This window comes from Spermophilus citellus, assembly GCF_964194105.1.
Source record: "Spermophilus citellus genome assembly, chromosome: 11".
NCBI lineage: Eukaryota > Metazoa > Chordata > Mammalia > Rodentia > Sciuridae > Spermophilus > Spermophilus citellus.
The window spans coordinates 83785890-83800133 of record NC_138192.1 but is presented as its reverse complement, the minus strand read 5'-3'; the positions used below and the strand labels follow the sequence as shown (position 1 = coordinate 83800133).

Here is a 14244-nt window from a genome sequence, read left to right as displayed (position 1 = left end):
ATAATTGTAGAGTGGCATTCATAATTTCCTCACAAAATGTTTTATACTCATTTTTCTACACACAGCATCTATTTCTTTATGAACACTTAAGCTAACCAAGAAAATGCACTAGTTTTTGTTTATGCTTATAAAGATTGCTTACCAGGGTTGCAGTCTGTCAAAAGCGAACAAATAGACAGCAAAACCTTTGAAATAGTCAAAGCAGGACTCCAGTTGTCTTTAAGGATGTCCAGACAGATGACTCCCTGACTGTTGATGTTGCAGTGATAGATTCTCGTGCGGAAAGTAACCTAAATAGAGTAACATTAAAAACAAAGACAATGAATGCACCATTATCAACTAATATTCCATGCTTCATTGTCAACTAAAATTCTCACCAGTAACACACCATGAATGATACTAAACAGCAAATAATTTAACTATAGGTAATCTTGGATTAAAACAATAACAAAGTTAAATAGTTTTGATTCATTTGAATATCTTTGTTTTCACCTGATATAAAAACAACTACATTGATTTTAAAAGAAAGTAACTGATCAATTAAATCTAAATGAATGATATGGGAATTCTATAAATGTATGCACATATAGAAAGTAAGGGAGAACATGTTTGGGTGCCAAACTGTGAGAATCTGAAGAAGACTTTTCCTTAGCATAAAAGTTACATTAATTTCTTAGTAGAAAGAATCACTATCCCACACATCAGAAAATAATGGAGAAGAACTGAGGGGAAGGTTGATAAAACCATCTATATTACTGGACTTTCTATTTTTCAGCCTTTGATTTTCACAATGGTTTATAGTCTATAGGGCAAGGGGGAGGGAGGGAAAAAAAAGGGAGAGAATTGAACAACAGCAGGGGAGGTAGAGAGGGAAGATGGGAGGGGAGGGGAGGGGAGGGGAGGGGAGGGGAGGGGAGGGGAGGGGAGGGGGGATAGTAGGGGATAGGAAAGGTAGCAGAATACAACAGTCACTAATATGGCATTATGTAAAAATGTGAATATGTAACAGATGTGATTCTGCAATCTGTATTTGGGGTGAAAATGGGAGTTCAAAACACAATTTGAGTCAAATGTATGAAAGATGATATATCATGAGCTATGTAATGCTTTAAATAATCAATAAAAAAAAAGATAAAAAAAAGCACAGTTTTTAGCTAATGGATAAAAGAAACTAATACTTCCCAACATGTATGAGAAAAGAATATAAACCACAGAACAAATTACTGGCAAGTTTCAAAACAACCCAAAAGATAATTAGGTGGTTAGTTCATAATCTGTAGTTGTAGAAAGAAAAAGTTTTCTCATAGAACTAGGAGTACTGTGAGCTTCAAAATAGAATCTGGGAAGAAAAATTGTTGAAAAAATGAGGAAAAGGGTTGTTGTGGCTCAGCAGTAGAGCACTTGCATAGCACAGACGTGAGATGTGCTAGGTTTGATCCTCAGCACCACATAAAAATAACTGAATAAAATAAAGGTATTGTGTCCAACTTAAAAAATATTTTTAAAAAAATGAGGGGAGAAAAAGAGACAAGATACAAACACAATCTCAAAAGACCAACTGTCTAGTGGAAGAAGAGTAGGAAGGAGACCAGCTCCTATAGAACTGCTCTAACACAATACATAGAAGTTATATATGCATCTAGATATCTAAATTGTAGCTAGTCAAATTAAGATGAGCTAAAAGTGTAAAACACAAAGCATATTTCAAAGACTTGGTACCAACAACAGAATGTAAAAGATCTTATTAATATTCTTATATTGGTTACATGCTACAATGTCAATATTTTTTTATTCACCAGGTTAAATAAAATTATTATTAAAATTTACTGTTTATTTCTTTTTATTTTTTCAATATGGCTACAAAAAATGAAAATTACACATACAGCTCTGCATAATATTTTTATTAGTGTTGTTCTAAGATATGGGAATTATATTCATTCAGGTCATTAACAGCTGACTACTAAATAGATATGAAGTAGTTTTACAAATACAATTAATATTTTAATTCCTTTCTGTTATTAATAATGAATTAACAGTAATATTAATGAAAAAAATTAAATTTTTATTATTTTCCATGAAGTTCAACACCTTATGTAAACTTCAAAAAGAACAAGTATAGTAGAAAAATAATTGTTCCTAACACTAAGATAATACTACTACCCTTATTTGTTTCACTTTCCAAACTACAGACCTCAAGAATGCTTAATACTATATATCACAGCAAAATATATATATATATATATATATATATATATTAAAAAATTAGAAAATTAAAATATTGCAATTTCAACAAATATTATTAGCATACTAAATTTTATAAATAACCATTAGCCAAAACAATTATGACAAATTATGTATAAAACTACATTTTGAAATTCTTATGGACAATTTTTATTTTCCATTAAAAGATGCTAAAAAATGTAAACATATTCAATTAATTTTGTCTACATAATAAAAGTTGTATAAAACACACCTTGCTAATAACTTTCCCCACTAATTTTGCTAACGTTTTAAACCAATTTCCAATATGAAAAATTAGACACGTGGAAGTATCAACTATTTATAAATATAGTCATGAAGTTTGCCAAGTTGAATCACTGAATGCAAATTGAGCATCTAGTAGATATACTGATATTAAATAGGTCAACTAATTTGTATAGTTTGTGGTATTATCAACATGAGGGTTTTCACTTTTTATTTGACTGATTCAGCAAGATGGACTCTACAGACTTGGGTGCATTAAAAAAGACAATTTCAATATTGGTAGATTCTGATAGGATCACACATAGTACAGCACTCAAAACACAGTCTTAACTGGGAGTTAAAGGGCCTTAGTATCTGCAATTTGGGGTAAACACCACTAGGTGGAACTATTATTACATTATAAAATAATGCTTATTTTAAACAAACATTTTTACACATAGAAGTATTAATTCACTACATAAATGACAAAGAGTATAGGAAACATAAGGAATTATGTTGAAAAGAAAAACATTTCATCACAGACTTGATAACTTTCTCCTGGCATGTTGGACATCTCTGTAACAAGGGCAAAATTATGTTCAGGTTTAATTCTGGTGATTTTTATCCTTTGGCTTGATCATTCTAAATGAGCAATCAGGAAGAACCCATTCAAGTAACTGTTATATGTCTTAAGCTTTGCGAAATAATTGACAGTCATTACCAGGTTAGAACCCAGTCCTTCTCTGTTATTCATCCAATTTATATTTGAAATTAACTAATAGCCAACAAAAAGGAGGAACTTATCCTGCCAGATAAGTTCAGATTCCATTACTAGTCATACCCACAGAGGGCCCAAAATGAGTTTATTAAATATGATCAGTTTTCCTTTCCTTTGTTAGGCTTTCTAGTTTTTGCTTACCTATACAGACAAAATTCACATTATTACATCATTACTTCTGAAAACTGTTAAACAGGCTTTTTATCTTTTCTTTTCTTTTTTTCTACAATCCCAGGAATTAAACCCAGGGATGCTGTACCACTAAGCTACATTCCCACCTCTTTTTATTTTATTTTGAGACAAGGACTTGCTAAGCTGCCCAGATGGCCTAAAACTTGGGATCCTCCTGCCTCAAGACTCCTGCTACACTGTGATTACAGTAATGTATCGCTGCCCCACTTTATCCTAACATTTCTTAAGGAAGGGTCACATGTTATTTTTTCTTGCTCATATCATAAATTTTAAATTTATGACTTTATTTTTGTACAAGGTATAGATCTATTAGTATTAATAAAACTGCATAACCAACTGAAAAAAAGTATAGCTTTATTTATAATTAACAAATCCTCTGTTGAATAAGAAGTTACTTGTGAAAGAAGTCAATTACTTTGAGTTTTAAAATCCTTGGTTCTGTGAGTTTCCGTATCAATTCTTAAATAATAAAATTATTATATTAATATGCATTTGAATTCTATGATAACCAGTTTTGGAGAAAGATAAATATTAAAGAATGTATTTCTAGGTTCTTACCTTTGGTGGCTTAAATGGATAATCTGATGAAAACGTGATATCCAGAAAAAACACACCACCTTCATATACAGAACCTGGTGGACCAAGTATGGTTGATCTCCACTCATAAATGTTATCTCCTTTAGGCCCAGCACTACGTAAAAGAAATTAAAATTTATCAATATGTTCATCTGTAAACAATGTGTATTAACACCTTAAAACCAACAAAGTTTAAGTTAAATTAGCAATCGAGAAAAATGAGGGATATCATTTGTTTCTAAGCTATTTCAAAATAGCCCTTTTCATATAAATCTTCAGTGTTCATTTTCTAAAAACACTCTCCTACAAACCTCAACACAATACTTTAATCTACAATTTGCATTATGAAGTTGTCAACTATTTCAATAATCCTTTAAAATCTTTTATTTTTTCCCCTCCAGACACAAAAACCAGTCTTAGTGCCAATTATATCCTGTCTTCAATCTCCTCCAACATGGGTTCTCTTGGCCTTTCACTTTTGTAATGAACATTTTTTTGCAGAATATATTCTTATAAAAACAAACAAAACTCATCACTTTGAGCTTGTCTGGTATTTCTTCATGATTAGAAGCAAGTAATGCTTTCCTGGTGAGAACAGCACAAAAGTGTTGTGTCCTTCTCAGTGTATCACATCCAGAGGCACATGATATCCACCTGTTCCTCATGGGTAATGTTTCATCATGAAGACAAGGTGCTGTCCAATTTACCTACTATTTAATTTACTACTTTACCCCACAATCAGTAAGTAATCTTTGGTCAAATAGTTGAAGATCATGCAAATACCCTCCCCCTTATCAAAATTTCTTCCCTATGATTCACACCCACTTGTGGACTCTTTGAACTTTACTAAAATGATGGCACAATCATGATTTTTCAATTTTAGTACTTTCTCCACACTTAATGATGCATTACTGGTGTGGTCTCATGGATTTCTATTTTCTTCCAATATTTTATTATTATTCACTACTGCTTTTTATTATTTTTTTTTATGCTCATATTTGGCCAGTGGGAACCCTTCACTGACTCCATCTAACATGCCACCATTAGCTTTTAAAACACTTTTCTCCTTTCTGGCTCAACAAAACATTCCAGGCTCCCAGCACTAGAATCAGCTATTTTTTCAGGAAGACTTGGTTCTTTTTAGGTGAAAGTTGTTAGGAAAGTTCTAGGTGCTACTAAGTTATAGTTATATTTTGATACAATGTGCTCACCACTGTAATTTCATTTAGAAAATACAAAGAGAGTTCAAACAAAATCTAAACTCAGAATTACTTGTGGAAAGGCAGCTCTAATACTCCTTAAATTCTCTTCAAGTCTTATAGACCTCTGTTTTTCTCTAATCACTACATAACAAATTATCTTGGCTTCCTGAACATATGTATATATAAAGCTTTTCTTATTTTGAAGTACTTATCATTTTAGAAATCCAAGTTCTACATAAAACAAGCACAAGCTACATTGATAAATCAACCATATTAATTAACAACAGAACATTAGTTAAAATGATTGAATTACATATTAATTCTGTAAAACATACTTTTATAAATTGTGAAACTTCAGGTAAGCCATATCATCAATTATCGAATGTATGCTCTGAGAAATGATTCATACCAAAAAATACACAAAGCTTGACACTATAATAAAAGTTACAGGTTGTTTCAATAATCTATATTTAAGGCAGATATATATGAACAATAAATCCTGACTATTGTGGCCTAAATATTTATTTGAAAATAACATTTTTATATGTTTTAAATATACACAGCAACTACAACTAACCATAATAATGGCTCACTATTCTGTCGTTTGAGAATCATGTGAATACTCACTATAACAAAAAACATAAAACTGAGAACCAATTTTATGAAAGAAAGAAGTTTAACTTCATCAACAGCATTTCTTTTCCATATTAACTTTCCACTGGGTGATTCAAGGTAATCATAATAAAATTAAATTATAGCATCAGAGCTTTTACCATCACCAGCTGCTCTAGTAAAATGTTTCTGAATGACACCTTTTACATACTAGGAATAGTATTAACAATGTCAGCAACAGTTTACCCCATCTTTACTATAAGTCAGGTATTGTTTAAAAGCACCATAGCACATAATTTATTTAATTCTTTTACCAACCTTTGAAATGGGAAAAAAGCACAGAATTTGAAATGGGAAACAAGGCATAGAGTTAAATAACTTTCCATATAGCTCAGAGTTATAAAATGACACAGAATTTAAACAAACTATATGCACTAGTCTATATTTTCCTCTAAGGTTTTAATATATTTCCCAGAAGTACCTACCCAAAGGGAGCTGTTACCAAAAAAAAAAAAAAAACAAAAAAAAAAAAAAAAAAAAAAAAAAAAAACCCAAACAAACAAACAAACAAAAAAACAGACTGTCTCAGAGATATTTTTCTGTATTATCCTTCAGATGGCTGGACTTGACTGAAAAGCATGCAGTTGAGCACAAAATCCTACCTTTAGACTTGAATCTAACACAGAGAGTATAGGATCCATGTTAAATCCCCTCTGCTAGCTGGTGGAAGAGCTGGGATCCTCACACCAAACTCAGTTCTTCAACTTGTTTTCTTCCCACTTAAGGGATACGCCACAGGACAAGGGGTACATTAAAATTACAGCAAGATAGTCAATGTGACTTTTCCTGTTGTTCTGGAGTAAAATGAGTAGGATATAGCTATGCTACTACAAAGTAGTATCCAAAGATGCCTAGCCTAAGGGGAATGAGCCTTGTGTTGGCTACCTTGTCTGGAGTAAGGCGCCTCTTCATTCTCGAAAAGGCACTCTCTGCTACTCAAGGCCTGGGGAGGGTGGAGATGAGTAGGAAGCAATATGGGATAAGAGCAGCTGCAGGTCTGACTTCATTCTAATCCAAACAAAGCATTTTATAGGCTGACAGCTGACTTGCTACTGAGATCTCAAGAGAAGTAGAAAATGAGTGATAAAAATGCTGAACAGTTTCAAGACAAGCACTATTCATACCTTTTTACTACTTCCCATCTCTCTCTCTTCCCAAGTCTCTCTCTTCCTCAAGAGCAGCATTCCTTTTGTCTCTGACCAACCACTTTTCCCTCTCTATGGAATAAATGTCCACAAGAGTCCAACAATGCCTTTCTCTAACATTTAATAACTATTCAAAAAAGCCCCTCTATTTTACTACCCCTTCCAGCTTCAATCTCAATTATCGTCCTTTATAGCAAAACTCCCTGCAAGTATTATCTACTTGCTGTCTCCAACTTCTTTCCTCCTGTTTTTACTTGAAACCAATCCAAACAAGCTTTCCCTCCCTGTTCCTCCATCACAAAAGAGCTCTAATCCAAGGTCATTAATCTCATCACTCCAAAGATCATTTCTGAATCCAAATCTTACTTGGTCCAGCAACATTTGATAAAATCAATCATTTCTTGCTTGAAAATTTCTGTTTAGTTGTTAGAATAACATAAATTAGTTTTCTACCTAACCTTCCTGGACTCTTCTCATCCTGTACTGCCATTCATTATTTCCCCAATGTCTAGATATTGCTAGTTCTTCAAGGCTCAATCCTTAGACCCTTCTATTTTCTATCTACATGTACTCTTTTGGTAATCCCACACAATTTTATTCCCTTTAAACATGCTAGTATCCTCTTAACTCCCAAATCTGTATGTACCAACTAGATTTTTATTCTGAATCTCCAATTATGCATCTAAATACTAAGTCTCTATTTTGAAATTGAATATTTAAATCTAGTAATTTTTTTTTTTTTTTTTAGTTCTCGGCCGACACAACATCTTTGTTGGTATGTGGTGCTGAGGATCGAACCCGGGCCGCACGCATGCCAGGCGAGCGCGCTACCGCTTGAGCCACATCTCCAGCCCCTAAATCTAGTAATTTTTAAAAGCACCTCACACTTACCACATCTCAAATGAAATTCCTAACATTCCAACTATAATCTTTCCTATTTCATCTAATGGCATGTTCACTTGTAAAACAAAGGAAACACTGTTTCAGCTAGTTATAATTTACCATTGCAGCCACCATCTTTTTAATCTCTTCCTTGTTCAACTGGCTGAAGCAATGCTGTTTTCTCCAATACACACTTCCACCTCATGATCTCCATATCACCAGTGTCTCCCTGCCTGGAAGGCTCTTCCCCAAGGTACCCACATGGTTTAATCCCTCATCATCTTCAGGTTTCAACTCAAAAGTCACAGTTTCAGGAGTCCTTGCCTGGTCATTCTGTCCAAAATGTCACACATACCTTCACACACACTTGTCCCCCTTTCCCCCAGAAGCATTTACCATTCTCTAACATATTTCTATCTTTCTTACTGTCTTTCTCAGTAGGTCACAAGCCCCAGGAGGATATAAGACATAAATGGGGCGCTTTATCTTAAGCAGCCTGAACTTTTTATGCCCTGAAAGTGATACATTATTTCTTGGTAACAAGAAGTGAAAAGGGTGGTAGGATCTGCCTAATGAGACAGGAAAGGAAGATGTCACAGAGTCTACTAGCAGTGGTAACCAAAATAAATACATAAACTATTATATAGACAAAACTTTCTTAGTTTCATAAGAAAGGGTCAATTTGTTTAGTAATTTACTTCACTGGCATTGAAAAAGTAAATTCCATCCTAGTTTTGGATCAAACTGTGAAAAAGATGACGAAATAACAACATAGTTTACTGAAACCTCACTATAAGCTAAGAAAGAGCTGGGGATATAGCTCAGTTGATAGAGTGCTTGCCTTGCATTTTTGTTTTGAGACAGCTAAAGTTTTCCAAGCTCGTCTTGAAGGCCCTGGGTTCAATCCCCAGCAAAACACACACACAGGCGCGCGCGCGCGCGCACACACACACACACACACACACACACAATAAGAACGGTCAATTACTAAACTGCATAACTCATTTTTTTTTGTCTAAATATGATTCAGCCAATGAGAAATATCTTCATTCTACTATTTTTCCTTGCAAACCATAATTTCCCCTTTCAAACATGATTTTTACATAAATTATTATATCAAAACAAAATTTAAAAGTAGGTAGAAAGTATAGACAATGACAAACTGACACCTGGGACTATTCTGTTACCAGTGACTCTTACTGTTAACAAGTGATATTTCAAATATTACCAACATTAGGTCCAATACCTTACAAAATTCAGTTTTCCACTATTTGAATGCTAATTTGGCAATTATTTTTCCAAAAGGAGTCATAAACACTATTATTCTACAGCATAGCAGTGATTTCCTGCAAGAACTTTGAAATACTTAAAAATGTGTTCATTTTTACAAATATACTTTTTCCCCTAACACAATGCTTTTTACGAGTCCAAGTTTTTAATCCTGTACTAAGCCAAATACAGAGGCATATCCTAAATACCATATGGTTGAATTTTTATCCCTAAGGCAAAGAGTCTAAGATGAGTTGAACCAAATGCAAAGAGAACTAAGATGATATGTTGATGTAACTTTAATAGGCTTTATCAATCTAGATTAAATTTTAGGAAACTAAGTCTTCTGAAAATAAAAATAAAAGTAGTAAATAGCTATTAAATACATTTATACATAAGAACTCGATAAATATTTTCAAGGTGACAATTCTTCCAACTTCATCTATTGATTCAATGCAATTCCAAAAACAACAACAACAAAAAACCCCAGCAAGTTATTTTGTGGATATCAAACAAACTGATTGTAATGTTTATTTGGACAAGAAAGCCTCAGAATAGCTAACTCAGGAAGAAGAGAATAAAAGAGAAATGATAGTACTCAACTTAATATAAAGCTACAAAAGTCAGTCTGGTACTGGTGAAAAGAAATACCAAGATAACAGAATAGAAAGTATGAAAATAGACACACATAAGTAAAATTTACTTGCTTTTTTTTTGTTTGTTTGTCTTTGTCATGATGGGGACAGAACCTAGGACCTTGCACATGCTAGGCAAATACTTTGCTTCTGAGCTTTTTTGAGACAGCTTAAGTTTTCCAGGCTAGTCTTGAATTTGCAATCCTTCTACCTCAGCCTCACAAATAGCTGGGATTACAGGCATCATCACCATATCTGGTTACAATTAACTAATCTTTGACCAGGAGCAAAGACAATACAATAGGGGAAAGACAGCTTTTCCAATAAATGGTGCAGTAATGATTAAACATTTTCCTACAAAGAAATTAATCTAAACACTGAACTTACACCCTTCACAAAAATTGACTCAATATGGGTCACAAATCTAAGTGAGAATGCAAAACTATAAAACTCCTAGAAAATAACATAAGCGAAAAATCTAGATGATCTTGGGCATGGTAATGACCCAAAGCACACACTCTATGGAAAAATTACTGGACTTCATTGAAACAAAAAAACTATTGATCTGCCAAGATAAATGTCAAAAGAATAAGACAAAGCATAGACTAAGAGAAGCTACATGCAGAAGAGAACATGTATACAAAAATAATTTGATAAAGAACTGTTATCCAAAATATACAATGAACTCTTACAACTCAACAAGAAAATGAATAACTCAATTAAAAAATAAACAAAGACTTGTACACCTCACCAAGAAGATATACAAATGCCACATAAGCACATGAAAAGATTTTCAATGTAGCATCATTAATACAGAATTACAAATTAAAACAACAATAACATACTAATGCATATCCATTAGAATGGCCAAAATCCAAAACCCTGACAACACTGAATGCTATGAGGATATAGAGGAAGAGGAACCCTCATCCACTGCTGGTAGGAATGCAAAATGTCTAAATTCATTTTTATGCATGTGAATATGCATTTTGTAAGACAGTTTGGCAGTTTCTTACAAAGTTAAACCTATCTTACCAGATGATCCAGCAATTGTTGGTATTTATCTATGAACTGGATTTTTTTAAGCCCAATTTTTTTTAAAAAAATTATTCTTTTTAGTTATACATGACAGTACAGTATATTTTGACATAGTTAGACACACATGGAGTACATCTTATTCTAATTAGGATCCATGTCTTGTGGTTGTACGTGATATGTAGATTCACTATGGTGTATAAATACATGTACATAGGAAAGTTATGTCAGATTCATTTCACTGTCTTTCCTATCTCGGTCCCCCTTCTTCCCTTCATCCATTTTGTCTAATCCACTAAACTAAACTATTCTTCCCCTTCCCACCCCTTGTTGTGTTTTAGCATCCACACATCACAGAAAACATTTGGTCTCTGATTTTAGAGGGATATGTTTATTTCTCTAAGCAAATAGTCCACAGATCCATCCGGTTACTGGCAAAAGTCATTCTTTTCTATGGCAGAGTAACATTTCATTGTGAATATATACCACATTTCCTTTATCCATTCATCTGTTGAAGGTTCCAGAGCTTGGATATTGTAAATTGAGCTGCTATAAATACTGATGTGGCCGTGTCCCTGTAGTATGCTGATTTAAAGTCTTTTGGGAATATGCCCAGGAATGGGATAATTGAGTCAAATGGTCAATGAATACATGGAAAAATGTTCAACAGATCTAACAATTAGAGAAATGCAAATTAAAACTACACTGAATGGCAGTTATCAAGAATACAAGCAATAATAAAGGTTGGCAAGGATGTGGGGAAAAGGGTATACTCATATACTGCAGGTGGGACTGCAAACTGGTGCAACCACCCTGGAAAGCAGTATGAAGATTCCTTAGAAAACTTGGAATGGAACCATTATTCATATTTCTTCTTCTGTGAAGTGTCTATTCAGTTCCTTTGTCCATTTGTTGATTGGGTGAAATGGTTTTTGGGTGTTATTCTTTATATATCCTGGAGACTTATGCTCGATCTGAGTTACAGGTGGCAAAGATTTTCTCCCATTCTGCAGGCTCTGTTCATGTTCTTTACTGTTTTCTTTGCTGTGAAGCTTTTTAGTTTAATACTGTTCCATTATTTATTTAACTTCTTGTGCTTTAGGAGTCTTGTTGAGGAAGGTGGTTCCTAAGCCAACATGATGGAATGTTGGGCCTACATTTTCTTCTTGTAGGTGTAGGTTTTCTGGTCTAATGCCTAGATCTTTGACCCTCTTTGAGTTTTGTGCAGGGTGAGAGACGGGGTTTAAATTTCATTCTCCTACATATGGACTTCATATGTGTTCTCCTACATATGAACTACATATGTTTTCCCAGCCCCATTTGTTGAAGAGGCTATCTTTTCTCCAATATGTCTATGGCACCTTTGTCTAGATGAGGTAACTGTATTTATGTGGGTCATTTCTGTATCTTTTGTTCCATTGGTCTTCATGTCTTTTGGTACCAATACCATGTTGGTTTTCTTACTATAACTGCACAATAAAATTTAAGGTCTGATATTGTGATGCCTCCTGCTTTCCTTTTCTCACTAAGGATTGCTTTGGCTATTTTTTTCAAATGAACTTCATGCCTGCTTTTTTTTTTTAATTTCTGTGAAAAACATCATTTAAATTTTAATAGGAATTGCATTAAATGTATATAGTGCTTTTGGTAGCATAGCCATTTTGATAGTATTAATTCTGCCTATCCAAGAACATGGGGGATCTTTCCATGATCTTTCTATGTCCACAAAGACCCATACATGGATGCTTTATTCATAAAATGGAAAAACTTAAAGAACTGAGATGTCTGTTACAGTTTGGATATGAGGTAACCCCCCAAAGCTCTTGTTAATGCAGGAATATTCAGAGGTAAAATGATTAGATTGAGAGCTATAACTCAATACTTCCATCCTACTTTGGACGGATTAGGCAGTAACTATACGTAGGTGAAAAGTGGCTATAGGAAGAGAAGCACAGAGCATGCCCTATAAAGGTATGCCCTGGAAGGCCCCTGCAGTCCTGCACCCCTTTTCTCTTTCTCCCCCCCTCTCTTCTTCCTTGCCTCCATGAGTGGAGCAGCTTCTCTCTGTCACACACTTCTCCAGTGATATTCTGCCCAGAGATATGGAGTCAGCTACCTATCAACTGAGATCTCTGAAACCAGGAACCCTAAATAAACTTTTCTCTAAGTTGCACTTGTCAGGTGTTTTGGTCAGTTTTGAAAAAGCTAACTACAACAATGTTCTTCAGTAGATGAACAGATATAGAAACTGTGGTACAACCGGATGATGAGATATTACTCAGTGTTAAAATAAAAGGGATATCAAGCCATGAAAAAAACTGGAGGGACTTTAAATGCAATATCACTAAATGAAAGAACATACTGTACAAGAACATAACACCCAGATGAGACAAAGCTATGGAAATGGTAAAAAGATTAGTGGTTGCCAGAAATTAGGGGGGAGGACGGGATAAACAGGACCAGGACAGAGCACTGTTATGGCAGTGAACCTATTCTGTATGATGCAACAGTGGTAGATTTATATATCACTGTACATTTGTCAAAATCCAAAAATTGTACAACACCAAGAGTGAATCCTAATGTAAAATAGGGAATTTTGGTGATAAGAATATGTGTCTAAGTAGGTACATGGATTATAACAAATCTACCACTGTGATGTGGGATCATAGCAGGAGAGGTTGTACATGTGTGGGACCAGAAAAGGGTATTAGAAATTCTATATTTTGCTGTGAACTTAAAGTTGCTTAAAATAAGTAAATAAATCTTATTCTTAAGAATATTTAGAACAAGCAAATATACATATATTAAAACAAGAAGCAGCAAATGTTTCCCTTAAGTGTGAGTTTATAAAAAAGTAGTTTCTAATTCACCAAGGGGTGTGTTCCCAATATTTGTCTTAAAACCAGGTATTTTGGACTTGGGATACATTCTTATCACAATAATATAAATAGTTTCATCCTGGCCCAAAAAAGTTTATTTAAACTATTTCCCCATAACATTGAGTTAATGCATACAACACTTCAAATTTCAGAAAAAAGAATACTAAAAAAGCGTTGTTTATTTATCATGGTATCAGACTGAACATTTAAAAAATACATAATCTTACTTTTTGTCCTTCTTTTGTCCTTCTTTTCCCCTTGCTTATAAAGCTGTGCTTGAAAGAATAGGCCAAAAAAAAAAAAAAAAAAAAAAAAAAAAAAGCCCGCAAACTAAATGAATTTGAGGCCATACAGGTCCAGCTGAGGGTAATGTTGATTTTTAGCAATTAAAAAAATGCTGAAATTTTTCTGCAAGAATTCCAAAAAGGGGCTGGGGATGTGGCTCAAGCGGTAGCGCGCTCAACTGGCATGCGTGCGGCCCGGGTTCGATCCTCAGCACCACATACAGCACTACAT

The 14244-nt window shown here is 34.0% G+C and overlaps 1 protein-coding gene across 4 annotated transcripts in view; it reads right to left on the bottom strand.

Annotated features, from left to right (window-relative positions):
- UBE2E3 (ubiquitin conjugating enzyme E2 E3) overlaps positions 1-14244 on the bottom strand; it is a 90225-nt gene that overhangs the window by 1917 nt on the left and 74064 nt on the right. For all 4 annotated transcript variants that reach the window (XM_081261419.1, XM_081261420.1, XM_081261421.1 and 1 more), the window contains 2 exons: positions 3992-4124; positions 143-290 (listed from right to left, as the gene is read on the bottom strand). In XM_081261419.1, coding sequence (XP_081117545.1) covers positions 143-290; positions 3992-4124 — 281 coding nt within the window. The remainder of the gene's footprint in view (positions 1-142; positions 291-3991; positions 4125-14244) is intronic.